This window comes from Eleutherodactylus coqui, chromosome 3 (assembly GCF_035609145.1).
Source record: "Eleutherodactylus coqui strain aEleCoq1 chromosome 3, aEleCoq1.hap1, whole genome shotgun sequence".
NCBI classification, from domain to species: Eukaryota; Metazoa; Chordata; class Amphibia; order Anura; family Eleutherodactylidae; genus Eleutherodactylus; species Eleutherodactylus coqui.
The window spans coordinates 47,856,538-47,877,718 of record NC_089839.1 but is presented as its reverse complement, the minus strand read 5'-3'; the positions used below and the strand labels follow the sequence as shown (position 1 = coordinate 47,877,718).

The window sequence follows — 21,181 nt, the reverse complement described above, 5'->3', positions numbered from 1 at the left end:
ACACAGCCATAACTGAGAGTTGCACCCAAGAGACTTGGGCGTAACTTGCATCAGACAGCACACAGACACCCGTCTATGTGCTGTCTGATATACATGGACAGAGCACATTCACATGCACAGGCATATCTTATTTCTTGTCTGTGAAATGGACTAGTATAGGACATGTCGGGAGTTTTTTTATATGGATCATGGGCCTTCTTGAAAAAAACTTGTGTGTATTGCCTCTAGACAAATAATAAGGATTCATGTCGTTCATGGTATTACACAGATAGCAAACAGACCAAAAATACAGCCATGTGCTCTTAGCCTGTCTTTCATATAGTAATGACTTTACTTGTTTTTCTACAGGCATCTCAATGGCATCATGTCCCACATCCGGTGTCTACACATCTCTCATATACAAGAACCTAAGCACATCTGTCTACACGACATTGAAAGGGGTACGGAATGAATGTAGCCATCCATAGATTTTCTTTCAATAAAATAAATAGTTTTTGACTATCCTATATATTAATTAAAGTTGTCTTCTTGAATATAACTTTAATGGCCTATTGGCTACCGAACCTCTACCAATCAGCACAACAACTGGAGCTCTCTCTATGTTTATTCACATACAATAGCTCGGTGGTAGAGATGAGCGAGCGTACTCGGATAAGCACTACTCGCTCGAGTAATTGGCTTTATCCGAGTATCGCTGTGCTCGGGTCTAAAGATTCGGGTGCCGGCATGGAGCGGGGAGCTGCAGGGGAGAGCGGGGAGGAACGGAGGTAAGAGCTTTCTCTCCTTCTCTCCCGCCCGCTCTCCCCTGCTCCCTGCTGCGACTCACCTGTCAGCCGCAGCGGCACCCGAATCTTTAGACCCGAGCACAGCGATACTCGGATAAAGCAAATTACTCGAGCAAGTAGTGCTTATCCGAGTACACTCGCTCATCTCTACTCGGTGGTATGTCTGGTTGTGCCTGGTACTGACCATCTGGAGTGTGCTCGCTCCTTCGTTCTGCTGATTGCAGAGGTCCTGGTTGATGGACCCCCAATCACACATTGGTGGCCTATCTTGTGGAAATGGATAAAAGTCCAAAGGATTATCCTAATGGTTATTCCTGAAAAACCCCTCTAGCCACAGGGCTACATCCATTTTATTGAATGTAATTTCTTTTTGTTATTCTTAAATACTTAGAAGGCCACTCAGATCAGCACAAGTCCCTTGGAAGACTCATCAGGTTCTGAGGAGGAGTTAAGCTCACGGTCGAGTTCTCGAACTTCTGAGTCAGACTGTCGGAATCAGAGTGAAGCAGGAAGTCCTCGGGCTTTGAAAAGAGGTAAGTACTTGGATATCTATCTATCTATCTATCTATCTATCTATCTATCTATCTATCTATCTATCTATCTATCTATCTCCATCCTCTACAATCAGCTGCTTCCTTCTATACGGCAAACCTACGCATATTTGTCTTCGACACTACCAGTTTTAGAACTTTAAATTGCCCCAGAGATAAAACTCCAAAGGCGTTAAGTCCGGCCACCTTGGTGACAATTCTACCACACCTCTGCACATACCTTTTGGGACATTTAAAGTCCCTTGTGTATGTAGAAAAAAAAATAAGCTATATGGTTCACCTAAAATGGCTAATCCTACATTGCTGGGAAGTAATATCACCTGCAGTTCTTAATTATGTTCATGAAGACTGGATTAAACGTTTAATAGAGATGAGCAAACGTACTCGGTAAGGCCGATTTCGCAATCGAGCACCGCGATTTTCGAGTACTTCACTACTCGGGTGAAAAGTACTCGGGTGCACCGGGGGGCAGGGGGGGGCGCGGTGGAGCGGCGGGTAACAGGGGGGAGCCCTCTCTCTCTCCCTCTCCCCCCCACTCCCCTCTGCAACCCCCCGCTCACCCCCGGCGCACCCAAGTACTTTTCACCCGAGTAGTGAAGTACTCGAAAATCGCGGTGCTTGATTGCGAAATCGCCCTTACCGAGTACGTTCACTCATCTCTAACGTTTAACCATGTGTGTCCGGCAGAATGCTGGTCACATCGAACATGTCATATATAGCACTTTGGGTAAATTCTAGCTAAGACTACTACACCACTTGACCCCCTTCCAATGTGAAAAACCTGAGCTGAATTCAATATAGCGGATATCAATATGACCACCAAAAACATCTCTTCCACCAAAAAATGCAGCCTCCAACCCAATTAATACTTTCACAACTGGAAGTCAATTTTCTCATTATGACACCAGTTAAATGGGTGTGTCCACACTTTTGCATCACCCTGTATGTAAAGATACATGGCAGTAACACATACTATCCTACAAATATTTTCTTGTACAACATTTGTCAATATCTTTCCTTGTATGGAGATCTTGGATAGCTCAGTTAGGGCACACGGTAGTTGGGTTATATAACACTGTAAAGTATTAATAACACAAGGAGACTTATTAGCCATCAGCTTTATTGATTCTACATGTGGCTCTAATAATGAAAACAACCTTGGAACGGAGTCCTAGAACGCATTTGTTCAGATTCAGTATTGGAAACAGATGTTTTATTCTGCTTTTTGAGACGTAAATGGACAACAGCTGGAAAAATGAAAAACTGATAGAATAAAAAAAAAAGAAAAACGTTGAAATATTTTCAATCACATGCTGTTGGGACTATTTATCAGTTTCCTAGTATCTTAGTATACGTTCTCCAGTGATGACCCAACTGTAAAAAGTATTTGTGCAGGACTGGAAAAACAGGGCTTCTTTCTTCCAGAAATAGCGCCATGCCTGTCCATGGGTTATGTCTGGTATTGCTGTTTATTGGACTGAATAGGGCAGAGATGTAATAATACACCTAACCTGTGTGAAGCCATTTTTAGTAGAAAGCCATTTTTTTCTAATGCTGTACCCTTTCTCCAATCCCGCTGCTCCTTTTTAGTGAAATTCTCATTAGCGAACCATATAGGGCCTCTTAATGACCAGTACTATTACTTGTTGCAGATCTCATACACTCCCTAACAGCTAATATAGGCACATATTCTGGAATCGAGTATGGCATGGTACAGGATCAGTGTGGTCATGCCAAGTGCAATAAGTAACTTGCTGCTATTACTATTAAGTAGGCTCTAGTGTCGCGGTGAGTGGCAGACTACATTGAGATGAGCGAGTATACTCGCTAAGGGCAATTGCTCGAGCGAGCATTGCCCTTAGCAAGTACCTGCCCACTCGAGACAAAAGGTTCGGGTGCCGACGCGGGGGAGCGGTGAGTAGCAGCAGTCAGCAAGGGGGAGGGGGGGGGGAGAGAGGGAGAGAGAGAGCTCCCCTCCGTTCCGCCCCACACTCTCCCGCAGCTCCCTGCCCGCCGCCGGCACCCGAACCTTTTGTCTCGAGCGGGCAGGTACTCGCTAAGGGCAATGCTCGCTCGAGCAATTGCCCTTAGCGAGTATATTCGCTCATCTCTAATAGCTATCAGATACAAAGTGGGCACCAGAATTACAAAAATAAAAACTTTTATTGGCCACTTCCGTATCACCTGACCAGCGGCACTGCTCTCACTAGAGGCCACCGGGTGCCCAGTGAAGGAAATGCCGAGAGCGCAGAGACTGTGAAAGCACAGCTGATGTTGAGTCAAGATCCACACTGATGATGCAAATTTTGACTCTTTTGCAGAAATGTTGCAAATTTTCTCAGGAAAATTCTCCACTGCGAAGGTCTGCAGCATTTCCGCTATGTGTAAATATACCCTTAGGGTGCTGGCAATGTTATTCTGGAGAGTCACCTACGTTGCTCACTCTCTTACTTCAGCTAGCTGCACACACCACCTCTCTCTAGAACCCCGATTGAAAAGCACACTACACAAGAGGAAGAGAGGTGCCTTGCTTTCTCTTTAGTCCTCCAGGCTATGTGATCTACATCCATTAACGAAATAGGTACACCACACATCATAACAGACAAAAGTATCATATAACACTGCATTACGCTCTTATATTGGGGCAGCTGAAAAAAACTTTGTAACAGTGTCCCTAGATCATCTCACTCCTTAAAAAAGGGATCATACCGGAGGATGTTTTGCCCCTAGTGGGCTAATGTTTGTTAAAAGGCATGGTGTAGCAACAGGAGTGGCAGAGGTGGATGTTGCATCTGCTTACCCAACAGACCCAGCTGCTACTATCGTGGGTGATGGCGTCACGAGTCACGACACAGATTCAGAATACAATGTAGCAGATGGAGTAACTAAAATATACAATATTTTTTCTAGAACAAAATAAATTAAAATGTACAGAGTTAAGGTGGCAAATAGGCAGTTTACCTATTACCGTAAAATGACTGATCGCTAACAAAACCCTAGGATTAATGAAACTTATTACTTAATATGAAATAATAACAGAGCTGGAAAAATTGAATCAATAATGCTGTAAACATTTCTGTTGAACAGAAATATAAATCCTGTAACATAATATAGTTCATCTTTAAAGGAAACACAGTATATGAACCTGCCTGCAAATGTCTCTCTCATCCCTAACTGGTACACTCTTCTCTGTATATCTCAGTCCAACTATGGCAGTGCATGTAACAAAGTTCACTCAACAATATGATATGTTCCACTCACTCCGTAGATTACTTAAGAAGCCTGTTGAATACCTAAGATCGTCCATAATGATGTGCACACCTACAATGAGAATGGAGGCCGGCCTCACTCACGGTTCCATTATACAAAAATTGCCATTAGTACCGACTTAGGCTTGTCCCAAGTTAGGAGTGCAACTCTACTGTGCTGTTCTCCTCAGTTCCTTGTTGCAATCAACTGTCCCCACAAGGTCATGGCTGTGAGTAGCTTCTTTCTCCTTCCTTGCAGCAACAGTCTCTGAGTCCTCAGCACACCACTCTTTGTGCTCTCAAATCCATGGCTCCTCCTGCAGCCAGGGGTCCAGGCTCCTCCTGCCTCTTCTTGTATCTCTTCAGCAGCAGTTTCTCTGCAGACTATTGCGTTTCTCCTGACAGCACTCCTAGCAGCACCTCCACAATCCCCGTATGCCTCTTGTGGCGCAGCGAAAATTCCTTTTATATGTCAGGCATCAACCCATTAGTTCTGCACCAGAGAGCATGCTGAGTTCTACTGTGTCAAAATTTGGCACATGTGATATTTTGGTGCATCTCACGGTTCTTTGCCATAGCAACACTTTAACCCTTTAGGGTAGCCCCTTACGCTATATAGAAAGTTGGTAGTTCTGCACAGTGATGTTATCACTGTACGTTGGACAGAGCTCTGCAGTTTAATAAAATTAGTTTAAAGGGGTTGTTCCAAATTTGACAACCCCTTTAAGGATAGGTGACAAAAGTATGATCAGTAGTAGTCTCACACTGTGACAACACACCAATTCCGAGAAAGGGGGTCCCATGTCTCTCTCGTATTCCCACACAATGTTTCATTCAGTTGTCGGGTAAACTTGGCTATCCGATAAACTCTATAAGTCCCACTGAAATGAATGGAGCAAAAACGTGTATGCTCGGTCACTGCTCCTTTCAAGCTCCACATCACTTGGAGATTGCAGTGAGGAATAGAGAGGCAACATGGGGCCCTCATTCTCAGGATTTGTGGGGGTCTCTCCACTTAGATCCTCACCAATCAGACTTTTATCACCTATCCTATGGATAGGCGATAAAATGTGATTGTGGAAATGCCCCAGTTTTCCTACTACAGCATGTTAACATATAATGTGAACATACTATATGATATAAGTTGGGCCCTGTTGGTCTAATATGTAAGAGTCTGTCCTGACCTTGGGCTTACAGATAGTGCATGGGGTTATGTTGCAGTTCTCGGCCACGGTCTGATCCTCCATTTAGTAATTGTTATGGACCCCCACGGATAAGCAGGTTATGGTATATCCTAGCAATATATCATAGCTTTCTCTAGAGGGTGAACCCATTTAATGTGAAATGGTTTTTCCGCTGGTCTGACTGAATCGGTAATATGAACATCTTCTCTCCGCAGGCATCTCCTTTTCCTCCATGACATCAGAGAGCGACTATGCTATCCCTCCCGATGCTTATTCTATTGACAGCGAATTCTCAGAACCAGAACAGAAGCTTCCAAAAACCTGTTCCTCATCAAGTGACAATGGCAAAAATGTAAGCCAGATGGGCCGGAATACCGATCTACTGATTTTAATCAGCATATTTTCCTACAGTTGTCCTGAATTATTTAACATCACTGAAGTCCTATTGGGATAATACAAAAAAAGTATAATTAAGTTCATCAGAATTACCGTTTCTTTCATTTTTTAGAGTAGTGTTTAACTTGTGTGATAATCTGAGTGACAACCAATATGGCCATCATTACAACAGTTGCCGCTTAGCTTCCTTATTAAAGTCCTGAATGTGAAAGTTGCCTAGTTATATGGTAGTATTTGGCCATGAGACAAGGGTCCGCCTTATGCTGGATGGTGTCATGTAGAGATGAGCGAACGTACTCGTAATGAGTACTTACGCACCCGAGCACCGCCATTTTCGAGTACAGCGGTACTCGGGCGTAAAGATTCGGGGGGCGCCGGGGGGCGGGGAGAGGCGCGGCGGTGCGGGGGGTAGCAGCGGGGAACAGGGGGGAGCCCTCTCTCTCTCCCTCTCCCCCCCACTCCCCACTGCTACCCCCCGTGCCGCCACGGCGCCCCCCGAATCTTTACGCGCGAGTACCGCTGTACTCGCAAATGGCGGTGCTCGGGTGCGTAAGTACTCGTAACGAGTACGTTCGCTCATCTCTAGTGTCATGTAAGCTACTTTCTGCTTTCGGTCATCTCCTTCCATTAGGTGTAGTGCTATACAGTATAAAAAACTTCTATACACTTCAAAAATAATGAACTGTACAGTGCCGATGTAGTGGTGCCAGATATTGCCTAAAAAATACCACCATACAGTTCTAAAATAACACCAATGTACAGTGAAGAAATACATAAACTCATAACAGTTCTATGCAATGTCTGACTAAGTGTATGTTTGCACCACATTTGAGGCTCTGTCCCAAGTTTTTGTCCCGAGGTTCCATTTGGATCTCCGAAAATGGCATCCAGATGGAACCTTGGACAACACCATAGGCTTTCCTTACTCACAGACCATTTTTGTCACTATTTGAGCAGGTTTCCGTTTTTTTCCAGTATCCACTACGCTTTTCTGTTTGGCACAAATATTGGAAAGGAGTGGAAAGCTACTCACACGAGTAATAATAAAGCATATATTTCCGTCAGGATGGCAGTTTCAGCATTTCAAATGGAATCCTGGGCCAGAAAATTGGAGCAAAGCTTCAAAGATGGTCTGAACGCACCCTAATAATACTGCTATACATTTAGTATAACAGGGATTGTCCAGTTAAGAAAACCTATTTACATATACCTTACTAGACAATTCTCAGTTAATCAAAGGGGATCCCCTGTTTCGTACTCTCTTCACTTCGCCACAGTGGAAAGTGGCTATAAAGAGAATATCATGCTTTGGAGGACCTATCATTGCACAGACAACCCATTGATTTGAATAGGCAATGTGTAATGCTTCATTTCACCTGTGTGAGTGCTGCAGGACAATTAAATACTTACTATTTTCCAATAGATTACAGAAACTCACAGTTGATCGAAGAGGGTCCCAGCACTGAACACTATTGTCAAGGGACCCTTTAACCATATAGAGATTGTTCAAAGTGAACAACCTCTTTAACCCATTCCTGCCCCCGGATGTATATGTTCATCATGGGTGGGAAGGGGTTCGCATAAAATGCTCCATCTGCAGGCAGAACCCAGCTGAAACGGAACACTGATCCTCACTATGAACCAGTTTCCTTCCACAATCAATGTTGATCACAGTATATACGAGGTTAACCGTGACGTGTGTGACGTCAATAGCTCTTCGCCATGAAATGGTGGAAGGGCCCATGGGTTACCATGCCAAACAGATGCCAGTCAATGGTGCATCCAGGTATTCCATGATGTGTACTAAAATCTGTACTAATATAAGGGGCATTTAATTAGGGATATCTGTACCCCTCACCAATGATATATCCAATATGGATTTTTTGATCAAATCTACTAGGTTCAGCAAAAGATATAAAAAAAGGGAAGACAACTGGTTTGCAGGACTACACAAAATCACAGCATGGGGGTTAAAGTATTAGGAGCAACCTGAAGACTGCCCAAGCTTCTGTTTCTGCATTAGTTGTCTCTTACAGGAAACTTCCGACAGTTTGGCATCCAATGGACGCATACGCCTATAGCTTAGAGTACCCAGTATACCCAAGTATACCTAGCCTGCTTATGAGGTTACGTATGAACAGAAGGGGAAATCTCGGGGTTACACTATATTGGCTGCTGAACCTAGTAGATTTTATCAAAAATTCCATATTGGATATATCATTGGTGTGGGGTAAAGATATCCTTAATTAAATGCCCCTTATATTAGTACAGAGTGGGCCACAGAAAAGTAGTAAAGTAGTCCAGCACCACACATAGTAAAATTGTAACATAGTAACATAGTAAGTTAGGCTGAAAGAAGACAATGTCCATCTAATTCAGCCTGTTTCCATCCCCCACCCCCTACCCGCCTTGTTGATCCAGAGGAAGGCACATTCTTATGAAAGCTGTCTAAAAGAAAATCTTTGTTGCCTAAAGCAACCAATCACAGCACAGATTTTCGCCAGAGGAGGTCACATGGGGAGAGACAGGAAGTGGAATGGTGGTGCCAGAAGTGGAGATAGACGTGAGAATGCTGTTCTTACCTGAGCTCCTACAAAGCCTACTTATGACGAGAGGAAGCTACAACTTTACTCAGTGGACAAAGAGCACAGCAGCCTATGGCAAATACAGGAACTGGTGTAGGGAAAGAGCCAGTAGTTCACCTTACGGAAATGACTAATTCTCGTTTTTTCTTCCTGGCTCCCTGGCATGGCCTTCTCTTAGCATGGCTCCTATGATGTAGTTGATTAAATACTAGATTTGAACCTGTTGAACTGTTAAACATTTGCATTAAACTTGTATTTTCTGGAGCATTCAACATACTGAGACAGTGTGAAATGTATTCCTCCAACGAATACCATGAAGCTAAAGCTAGGGTGTAAGTTACTGCACAATCCGCACCAAACATCATGTGGCCCCTTGTAGGACCATAATTTGTTGCTCCTGCCACAGTAAGGCCTGGGCTCCAAATAGTACCATCCCTACAGGCCAGTTCTTCTCCATGGGCCAAGTGGACCTGCTTTTTATGCCCATTTTCAGACCCGAGCCCCACTGTAACAACTACATGCTGCTCTGACTGGCCAGCACTGCCAATCAAAGGCCATATAGTGTCTAAGACTAATGATGCATATTAATAACCAGGTAGTTAGAGAAGTAATATGGCCATCTTTGTTTGTCCAGGATCGGAGGATCTCTTTAATTGTGCACTAAAGTATCTAAGTAGTTTTTACAGCAAGTGCTTAATAATAATAATAATAATAATAATAATAAACTTTATTTGTATAGCGCCAACATATTCCGCAGCGCTTACATAGACAGGGGGAATACAGAAAGACAAAAGTACAAAAAGTTACAGAACCACGGTTACAATCGTAATTAGTTGGTGGAAACAATAGGCGTGAGGGTCCTGCTCCAACGAGCTTACATACTACAAGTAATGGGGTGATACAGAAGGTAAAATGGCTGGAGATGTGCACGGTATGGCGGGGTGGAGCGTGAGGGATTCTATACACATAGACAATGGTCAGACATTTGGCCGTGTGACGGCAAAAACAGTATGACTGCAGGAGCAGTTTATGATGGCTAGCAGGGATTGCAGTCAGTAGGTCAGGGAGCATGTTATCAGGCGGAGTACAGAGGGGTTTCTTTAGGGGGTTTCTTTAGGGAATTCGGTATGCCTCCCTGAAGAGGTGCGTTTTTAGTGCGTTCCAGAGGACCGATGCTGCTCTGGAGAAGTCTTGGAGGCGGGAATGAGAAGTTCGAATTAAAGGGGCGCTCAATCTGGTTTCGTTAGCAGAGCGGAGAGCCCGGATTGAGATGAGGGAGGCGCTGCACTGTGGAGGGCTTTGTGGATGAAGGTGGCGAGTTTAAATTATGGGTCATATCAAACTATATATGGAGGTGTATATATGACTGGGATGCCCACTGTACAGCTACGTGCAAATATTACCTGATCACCATTTGCAAATTCCTGGCATTACATTTTCCATACACATCAGTGGAAAGGTGGGAGTGTTTGTCTCTACTGAAGTGTGTGCCACTCATGCAGGTGTTAGTGGCTATGGGCGCCCTTATTCTGCAGCACTTTCAGGTAATTTTTATTTATTACCCCACACCAAGCTGGGTACTAATTTTACTGACCATGCTGAATCATGCAGGTATTGAACTTGCAACTTTCAGGTAGTGAGCGAGAGCTTGGGTACTGCATTTCTGCTGCCTTAACACTCTGCACCACAGGTTCTGTTGAGTTATGAGGACAACTATTTTAGGTTATGTTGAACTATCATATCAATTGTGCTTGAATTATATATTAACTTTTCCTACCTGAGTTACCAAGCATCCAACGATAGGTAAAATCAGGGTGAAGTCAGCTAGTTTCCAGCTTGGAATCGTTCTTGTCACAGTGACTTGACCTACTTGTATAGGTAGGTGCTTGGGGCAGGATGTGGTAGGGAGGCACCTAGGTTCCCTGCTGATAAGGAATTCTTGGTTGTCAGGTTGAACTATCATATTGACTGTTGTTACAGTATTATTTTTTACTACAATGTGATGATATCTACATTTCAGGAGCTCTTGGAGAAATCTGGATACTTGTTAAAAATGGGAGGAAAATTAAAAACATGGAAGAGAAGATGGTTTGTACTTAAAGGTGGTGAACTGCTGTACTACAAATCTCCAGTAAGTGACAAGCTGAGTATTTGACATATTTTTTTAACTTTTGGCTTTTTTTTTTAAAGATCTATAAAAAAGAAACCTGTCACCAGTTTCATCATTATAAACCAATGGCAGCACGCTATCAATCATGACTAAACCATTTCCCATCTGTGTCTGTTATTGCACATTATGCCTTTACAAGTAGAAAGACGGTCCCAGAACAGCGACTACACACACATTATATATATGTTGCAGCCGTTCTGAGGCTTGTACCAGGCTTGCAGGCCAGACCAGGTTTTGGGTGTGCCCTTGCTTCTCCTGGAGCTGAGGGGCGTGATAGTTGCAGGAGTAATGTCAGTCAGCACCTGGTGCTGAGTAGCTTGGCTCCTACTTAAACAGTGCCAGCATGATCTCCTGTGCTGGTCAATCCTTTAGTTACCTTTGGACAGCGACGGAGGATCACACCTTGGCTGAAGCTCCTGGCTAAGTTCTGTTATGCTTTGTTTGATTTTCTGTTTTGCCTTTCTGTTGTGCTAGGGCTCCCTTACAGGGACTTGTCAGTGGCCTAGGCACGTGTGCGGGCTCGCACTTGTCAGAGCGATCGGTCCGCCGAGTAGGCAGGGCCCCCTCCCGGGTTAGGGGACTATAGGGAGAGAATTCCCCTTAGTTTTATGTTTCCTTTGCACAGTTGTGCCTTTTGTTTGTGTTATTGAGGTTGCACGTCCTGAGGACGCAACAATATATAGGCAATGTCTGCTTGGGGGTTGTGGGTCAGTAACGACAAAGCCGCTCACTCAGTCTATGTAAAAGTCTGAATAACTTTATTTTCTTGAATATTCAGTAATAACACAGAAATCCAGAGGTGCACATACACTTCATATTATAAACATAGCACAAGGCGCTAACTAAACAGTAGTTTCCTCACTCACTACAGCACAGAGGCCTAGCGACACTACACGTACCCAACAGAGTGTCAGTCTGGGGGCGTCCTTCCCCATCAGACTCATGGCCATATCACAGTCTGGTCTCCCAGAGACATCAGACTTTCAGCCTCCTTGTAGCCTCCCTTTCAGGGAGCAGCTCCAGCTCTCTCTCACAGCCTGGCCTGGCTCTAGCTTTCAGCAGCAGCTCTGCCCTGGCTTCCAGCAGGGACTGTATATGTGGGAAGATTTTGGCTCCTCCAGACACATCCATACAGCTGTCCCTGTTGAGTATCACACCTTCCGGAACACAGAAGGCCTGTTTACAGCCCCCTGCAGGTCACAATATATACATAAATATCATGCTCAGGGACATTAATCAGTGGAATTAGATATAATAGTCATAACACAAAGGTGTCAGCTATTTCTAATACACAAAGCATTCACGGAAACCAATGTGGAGGTCCCTTTGCTCGTTGCCCCACTACTTTTGTAGACACTGGCAGATTTTTTTTAAAAGCCTCCGCAGGATTTTCTTTTATTCTTAGTGCATCTAATTAAATATTTTTTGGTAGACAACATTTCAATGAAGTTTGTTGTATTGGGTGGGTCATGGAAAAGTAGTCTGGCACCACAGTCTTATGAAAGCTGTCTAAAAGAAAAATGAGTTGTTTTGATAACAAACTGCACCACATCAGGCTATAGGCGGCCTGCAGACGGACGGGTCGGATCCCGCTGCGAGAATTCTCGTGTCAGGATGCAGACCCGTGCCCTGTAGAGACCTGCAGCTCACCCGCTCCCGGCATCTCCGAAGCTCTGTGATGTGCTGGAGACCCGCACAGAAATAGAACATGCCGTGATTTGTTTTCCGCGTGTGTTTTCACACGGACAAATCGCGTCCGTCTGCATAGGATTGCGTATTGTAATGCAATCCTATGCAGGCGGGCAGGGGCGGAAATTCTGAGGGGCAAATCCCACCCGTGTGCAAGGGGCCTTAGGCCGGTTTCACATCTGCGTTGGCGTTTCCATTGCAGATTCGGCTCAAAACACTGAAATAAAAAGCGCTGCATGCAGCGCTTTTTCTTCTGCCCAAAAGCTGAGCAGCGGTGCGGAAAGCAGATGGACTGCATTATAGTCAGCGACCCTCCCCAATCTGACTTCTGGCAAACAAGCTTTTTAAATCAGCACTGCTACCGCTGAATCCCTGTGGGAAACAGGAGCGGGGGGGGGGGTGAGGGGCGGAGCTAGAGAGGGGACGTGGCCAGAGGGGCTTTCATAGCGATTCTTCTCTAACCAAGAGAGGGGGTGGGACTAGAGGATCCGTGCTCTCCCTGTCCCTCTCTAGCCCCACGCCCTCTCTCGGGGAACCCTTTCTGGGAAAACCCTCTAGCCCCCCCCCCCCCTCTCTCTTCAAATATAGGAAGATATGTAAGAGATCCCCTGTAGCTCTGCCCCCATCTCTCTCCTCACTATGAGGGATTCCAAAGCTCTTTCGCAATCTTCTCCCATTGATTTTAATGGGGCCGGCACTGCCGCCAGCCCCATTGAAAACAATGGGCGATATCGTAGGTTTTTTAAAATCACAACTTAAATAGAGTGAAAACATCGCAAATGAGAATGAAACCATTGAAAGACATTGGTTTCAAAATCATGCGTTTTCACTCACTCTCGCATTGCAGGAAAATCTATCGCCAGTGTGGAAGAGCCTTTAGACTGACATGAGAAATACCAGTCCTAATAAATTTCTCCCTATGTGTAAATACACCCTTAAAGGGGTTGTAACAAGGTCTAATGTTATCCATTATCCAAAGGGGGGTGCAGGGATTTCCAGATCCTCGGTCATGTAGTAACATTTTACTATCTGCATGACATTGAGATTGGTTGCGCCTATTGTAGGTTTATAGAAGCAGGACTTTTTGGGGAGCTTCTTATATGTGTGACCTGAGGTTATGGATTTCCCTTGTATTGATGCTGCATTTCCTTTATGTTCTGTTTTTTAAATGCTTTTATTATATTTGTAATTGTCTAAATTTCTGCAGTCCTGTCTTGGACATTATTTTTGGGTCCACTATCCAAAGGGTAGAAGATAACTTTATAGGTCCAACCCCGGGGACCCCCATTGATCTTGAGAACGGCGCTTCCTATAGTCCCTGCATGAGTGAAACATTGGAGAATGTGCAACTCCATTCTTTTTGATGACAGCAATGCAGTGGAGATTGCCAAGCACTTGCTCTCAGCAATTTTAGGCCCCGTCATTGAAATAAATGGAGCAATGGCGCTCATTCCCATCCTCTTTCCCATTTAAATAGGGACTCCCGTTCTCAGGATCGGTGGTGTCCCAGTGATTGAACCAATTCTGATCATAAAATCATCCCCTATTCATTGGGTCAGGGATAACTTTAGATTGTGCTACAACCCTGGACAGGTAGTGACTGACCCTCTTAAGTATATCTGTAGTTAACGTGGATGTTCTAGCTTGTGGAGCACTAAACTCCGAATCACATGTCTGTGTGCCAAGTCATAAACTTTTTATGAACAATGGTTTATTTTTTTAAGTTTTTCAATCCAGCGCTGAGATAATTGTGCTTTCCCCGCAGAGTGATGTAATACGAAAGCCCCAGGGTCAAATTGAATTAAATTCCTCCAGTCACATAGTGAGAGGTGATGGGAAGCAGACCGTGCAGGTAATGTAATAATCGTGGATAATGAATTAATTTTTATAGCTTTCTAATCTCCCTGTAGATGGAATTGCCATCAGGCGGTGCATGCCATGTGATAACTAACATAGAAATCTAAGTGTTTGCAAGACTCTTGTTCCCTATTTTGATGTTCTGTTTGCTAGCGACAATATGTCAATGGTAAAGTTTTAGGAAACTTTTCTTTAAGCAAAAGTTATTTTGGTTGGTCTTGTTCCATTACACACCATGCATTAGGTTCCGTCATAGGTTTAAATTAAAGGGAGCCGGTCATGTCTCCACTAAGTTATGGTGCTGTTAGGTAACCTGACAGGCAGGCGCGTGATGATTTTTTTATACTCACCTGCAGCTGTGATGCAGCGCAGTCACTCTCCAAAAATTGTGTGGTACTGGAAAATCAGACTCGTTTCAGAGTCTTGTGCATGCGCTCTTCTGTATAAGTCTATGGGAGAAGAACGCACACGGGACTCTGAAAAGAAGCAGATTTTCTGGTGCGGCTGAGTATAAAAAATATATCACCTGGCTCCCTGTCACCTACCCTAACAGCACCCTAAATTAATTTATGGCGCTGTGGGGACATGACAGGTTCCCTTTAAAGGTGTATTCCCATCTTATAAAGTGATGGCATATGCCAATCTCTGGAGCCCCCACCGAATCTGAGACTGAAGTGTCACAGTGCTGATTTAGTGCTGCATCCCTGCACATTGATGCTCCAAGCCACACAGCAAGCTTGGGCTCTTTCACTTGAGTTTCCTGCACAGCGTTGATCAGGGTGACGTCACATCGTGACGTTTTCTTGGCAGACTGTTTTTGCGGGGTGGTTTGCCATTGCCTTCCCTAATTATCTTTTACCCCCCAGCAAGCTGGGTACTCATATTACCGATCTCGGAAGGATGGAAGGCTGAGTCAACCTTGAGATGGCTACCTGAACCATGCAGGGATAGAACCCGCAACCTTCTTGGAAAACTGAATAATAATTGGCACAAAAATAGTCCAGCAATTTTGATAGCCTTAATTGTAATTTTACTAACAAACTGAATACTCTTAACCCAACAGTATATTTAATTAACCTTCCTTGTTTAGTTGGTGACGGAGAAGCGCACCTATTACCTGACAGCAGATTCTCCTAATATTCTGGATGAGTGGGTCAGAGTCTTGCAGAACGTTCTTCGAGTCCAGGCGGCCAGCGTGCTTTTCACACAACCTGATGTTAAGCCAACAGTAAAGGGGCTGCTAACAAAGGTGAGGAGGTACATGTACAGGGGTTATGTAAAGGAAGAACACAATACGTGCCCATACAGCAGTACTGTGACTTCTCCTGGTAAAACCAGTTGTTTGCTGGGGAGCCAGACTCAAAAACCGACCTCTGCAACAGCTACAATCTAAAAGGGGTTGTCTATCATGAAGTGATGTAAGATTTGGAAAAAATGCATCATTTTGGACTAAATGGCTTATTACGGTGTTATTATATTTCCAGGTTAAACATGGATATTCTAAAAGAGTTTGGTGCACGCTGGTGGGAAAGACACTCTATTATTTCCGCAGTCAAGAGGAAAAGGTAAGAGAGCTTATAAAGTAAGAAGAACAACAAGAACTACAAATCTTCAATAAAGTGTGTATACTTCGCAATTCAGCTTTTATAATTTGTGCACAAGATTACTTTTTTTCTTTTTACGCCGGGACTCCATTATTACTTCTTGTAGCGTTACTTTCCAGTTGTGATGAATGACATCTGCCATCTACAAGAGTGCATTGTGTTGCAAGCAATTCACATGCCTGAGGAAGAACCTTGAGAGGTTCAAAAGCTAGCTATAACATCATGTATTTTTGTTAACCATTAAAAGGTATCCTATCTACAAGAGTACTTGGTTTCTCTTGCTGGGAACAATCACATAAGCTACAGACACACATAGAGGCGTGGATGGGAAGTGTACCAACATCAAGAGAACATGTGGTTTTATCGCAGAAAATGATCTATTATATACATCAAGTTTTAATGTTAAACATATTTTTAAAGAATTTTCAATATTACAATCTATATTTTAAGAAATCCTACAAACCTGCAGTTCTTACATTGACCACTAGGCAGAGTAATAGTCTGACACTTCCTGTTCTGTAGAGAAAACTTTTCAGCAGTCATCTTATTATCATCACAGGTAGGATTACAAGGAAATGTAACACCTATATATAGATAGTGCCGAATCCACCATTCATAATAGGTGATAGCCATAGTTCACCTCCTCCCCCTCCCTGCACAGGTTGTAGAGCATACCCACAGTCTCCCACAGAAATCAATGTTTCAGCTCCCGTCCATTGTGTGAATGGTCCATGAGTTTTGCTTAAATGCTGTCAACTGCAGCTCAGGCAAGATGGCCATGCCCATAGTCATGTACTGCCAATAAATGTACTGTAGTGATCCGCTATAACCACATGCAAATTACTGCTAATTGTAGTGACACCTGAATTTTACCTAGACTTGTATTGCTTCAATTGGCAAGTCCGGGTGCTGCTCGGCAATTAGCAGTGACAGCATGGTGCTACAGTGGATCAATTGCAGAGTGAAAGGACACTCTTATAAGGATCACTCTTAACTGTCATCTCATCATTATCATCACAGGTAGGATGGACACAGCTCACCTCCTCCACCTCCCTGTATAGTGACAGAGCAGGCTCACAACACTCTTCTATAGAAATCAATGTCATTTTTCTTATGTTTAGCTGCCACTATCATTCTCCACTCATTGGGATCACTTACTGCTGGAAAGTTGGACAGGTGATCGTTACCTTTACCACTTGCTATACATACATGTAGACAACACATCCTTTTTATTTTTGTTCTAATATACAATGCCAAAGTGATCTTCCAACATGGATATACAACACATGCAACCAAAGGTTCTATGTGTTTAGTGCAATATAATGTCTATGCCTCATACACAACTCTAAGGAAAGTCAACGAGCATTGAAGAGGCCGGGCGTTCAGATAAGCTCCACACCCCATTTCTTCTAGTGATTATTGGGTCCTCACACTGACCACTATTCTTACATGTCTCTATGTCAGTGGCTGCTTACAGTCCACAGTAGAGGCAGTTAACACTGTTCCCGCCCCTTTGACCAATGTATATCAATTTATTGACAAGGTTGTTTTTGTTTTTTACTTTCATCATGTAGTTTCCCCTGGGACAGATTAAGCTCTGGGAAGCTAAAGTAGAAGAAGTGGACCGCTCCTGTGACTCTGATGAAGACTATGAAACCAGTGGACGTAGTCTCCTATCAACACATTATACCATCGTCATTCACCCCAAAGAACAGGATCCTACATACCTTCTCATTGGATCAAAACACGAAAAAGTACACATGAGTATCAGAATTACATCTTGGAGATTCTTAGCTGCAGTCTTAGGCTTTATTCACACGAGCTATGTTGCCATGTTTTCACGCCCGGACAATATACGCGACCATCTGTGGCATTGAATTCCAATGCATTCGTTTACATGGGCGAATACGCAGCGTGTAAAAACATGGGCTGAAAAAAGTAGAACATATGCACCTGCTATTATAGGCTGGGTAAAAAGATAGTTCTGGATCTATCTTTCGACTGATATATGCTAGTGGCTCCCATAGACTCCTATGGGAGTTGGAAAAAAAGGGATTGGGAGGCAGCTTAGCAGCATCCAATGCTGCAAAAAGCTTACAGGTGCCTCTATGTAGGCATTTGAAGTCATTCCAAAGATTTATGCCGAGTGAGGGATTTCCGGGTTGCAATGTATTTTTTCCCTAAAACATTGTACCCTGTCGTGTTAATGGACAAGAAAACGCTTATTAAGCTCGGGACTTGATTGTGGGAAATCGTCAGTTCATGTGAATTCACGGCACATCCCAGCAAACGTAAAAACGCATACGCTCGTGTGAAGGAGCCCTTATGGGTTGGTTGTTTTAGGAAGGAGATAGATAGATAGATAGATAGATATGAGATAGATAGATATGAGATAGATAGACTAGATACATAGATATTATATATATATATATATATATATATATAGATATGAGATAGATAGACTAGATACATAGATATTATATATATAGATATGAGATAGATATGACATAGATAGATAGATAGATAGATATGACATAGATAGATAGATATGACATAGATGGATAGGTATGAGATAGATAGGTATGAGATAGATAGATAGACTAGATACATAGATATTATATATATAGATATGAGATAGATATGACATAGATAGATAGATTGATATGACATAGATAGATATGACATAGATGGATAGGTATGAGATAGATAGATAGACTAGATACATAGATATTACATATATAGATAAATAGATAGATATGCTCTGATGCCTGGATGCCCTAGGGACTGCTGTAGTTTGTATAAAACAGTATCAATATTGACATCCTTTGGTATAGCAAATTTTATTATTGCCAATTAATTTGGTCCCCCTGTGCTAGAGCATTAGATTATGCATATTGCAGAGTGTATTACTATAGTTAGGGTGGTTTCACACCTGCGTTGGGTATTCAGCTTTCCTGCCCCGTTTGGGGAGCAGAAAAGGGGAATCCCTGTGGGCGAACGGTTCGGTTTCTGGACTGAACCAAAGAGCGCCAGACAGACCCTGCTGACTATAATGAGGGTTGTCCACTTTCCGCCCAGCTGCCTTGCTTTTGAATGGAAGAAAAAGAGCTGCATTAATTTCTTCCGGTATTTTGAGCCAAATCTTTGTTGGATCCTCCGGCCAGAGGTTTCAACAGAGATGTGAAACCGGCCTTAAAATTTGGTCCAAAGACTAGAACTAGTCCCAGTGTTTTGGTATTCTGTGATACTTTTATCATGGACTGCATCATAAGCCACTAGAAACATTGACATAATTTGCAGGTATTTGCATCAAACAGACATGTAGTATACAGAACAATACGGCACAGACAATTAATTTCTGTGTGTTTTATAGGATACGTGGCACTACCATTTAACCATGGCAGCAGGAGTGACTGGAGCAACTGTGGGTACAGAGTTTGAGCAGCTAGTGTGCAAGCTGTTGAGCCTGGATGGAGATTCATGTAAGTAATGAGATTTACTGTCCACAGTCAGTCGGTTTTTGGTTAGAAATTAATTTTTGCTCATAATGTAAACACCGCCCCAGAACCAAGCTAAGAATAAAAATACAGTAGCGGAACCAAGTTCAGTACATAAATAGAGTCCTAGAGCCAAACTCATAACATAAATACAGCCCTAGAACCAAGCTTATAACATAAATACAGCCCCAGAATCAAGCGCATAACATAAATACAGTCCCAGAATCAAGCGCATAACATAAATACAGTCCCAGAATCAAGCGCATAACATAAATACAGTCCCAGAATCAAGCGCATAACATAAATACAGCCCCAGAACCAAGCTTATAACATAAATACAGCCCCAGAACCAAGCTTATAACATAAATACAGCCCTAGAACCAAGCTTATAACATAAATACAGCCCTAGAACCAAGCTTATAACATAAATACAGTCCCAGAATCAAGCGCATAACATAAATACAGTCCCAGAATCAAGCGCATAACATAAATACAGCCCTAGAATCAAGCGCATAACATAAATACAGCCCCAGAACCAAGCTTATAACATAAATACAGCCCCAGAACCAAGCTTATAACATAAATACAGCCCTAGAACCAAGCTTATAACATAAATACAGCCCTAGAACCAAGCTTATAACATAAATACAGTCCCAGAATCAAGCGCATAACATAAATACAGTCCCAGAATCAAGCGCATAACATAAATACAGCCCTAGAATCAAGCGCATAACATAAATACAGCCCCAGAATCAAGCGCATAACATAAATACAGTCCCAGAATCAAGCGCATAACATAAATACAGTCCCAGAATCAAGAGCATAACATAAATACAGTAGCAGAACTAAATTATCGTGTTGCAGGGCTTGCTGATGGGCTGACTGTAGCACCTCAGAATATTAGAAGGAAGGACAAAAAGCCAGAAAGAGGATGATTCACATAGCTCCACAAGACTCTGTCATATAAAGGAAGATGACTATCTGGCCAGGCAGATCTAAAGGGGGCTATCGCCCCAGCCTACATCCGCCTGTGCCCCCACTTCTTTACCAGCTGTCAGTCAGTGCCCTGTGCACTGGCCATATGTAGCGAAGGGTATCCATATCTACACTTATTGCTTATCTAAATGTTTTGAAGCACTACATCCATAACTATTATAGCATTATTTATTTCGCACCAACATATTCTATAGAACTGTACATGCTGAGATTACTCCATTCTTTTACCTTGAGAATTATTGAGGTGCCTGAGTAGATGGAGAAATATTAAATTATAAAAAAAATCAATATTCTTGTTAAAAAGAAACTAACATCTAGAGTGTCTCAATATAAAGGATCCTGTAATAGTGTTTAAGGGCCTTATACCCCCCCATAAGTAAATTCTGCATTCGCAGAGGGGATCTTAGGTTCAGGATTCACTTTTGACCAGAGTGGAGAGCAGTTACCAAGAGTGTCTCTCACTTTGGAGGACCCATCCTGTCCCACATTACACAGGCAACACATTGATGGGGATGGGCACTGTGTAGTGCTTCATTTCTTTTGTGGGGGTCCTGCAAGGAAATTCAACTCTTACTGCCAGAATTTCTCACAGATTACAGCTGATCATTGCAGTTCCCAG

At 43.1% G+C, this 21,181-nt stretch overlaps 1 protein-coding gene across 2 annotated transcripts in view; it reads left to right on the top strand.

Moving 5' to 3' along the window:
• Positions 1–21,181, top strand: part of PLEKHH2 (pleckstrin homology, MyTH4 and FERM domain containing H2) — a 174,293-nt gene that overhangs the window by 115,283 nt on the left and 37,829 nt on the right. For both annotated transcript variants that reach the window (XM_066595567.1, XM_066595568.1), the window contains exons 10-18: positions 349–440; positions 1,177–1,318; positions 5,984–6,120; positions 10,770–10,880; positions 14,374–14,460; positions 15,556–15,714; positions 15,950–16,030; positions 17,644–17,823; positions 19,443–19,551. In XM_066595567.1, coding sequence (XP_066451664.1) covers positions 349–440; positions 1,177–1,318; positions 5,984–6,120; positions 10,770–10,880; positions 14,374–14,460; positions 15,556–15,714; positions 15,950–16,030; positions 17,644–17,823; positions 19,443–19,551 — 1,098 coding nt within the window. The remainder of the gene's footprint in view (positions 1–348; positions 441–1,176; positions 1,319–5,983; positions 6,121–10,769; positions 10,881–14,373; positions 14,461–15,555; positions 15,715–15,949; positions 16,031–17,643; positions 17,824–19,442; positions 19,552–21,181) is intronic.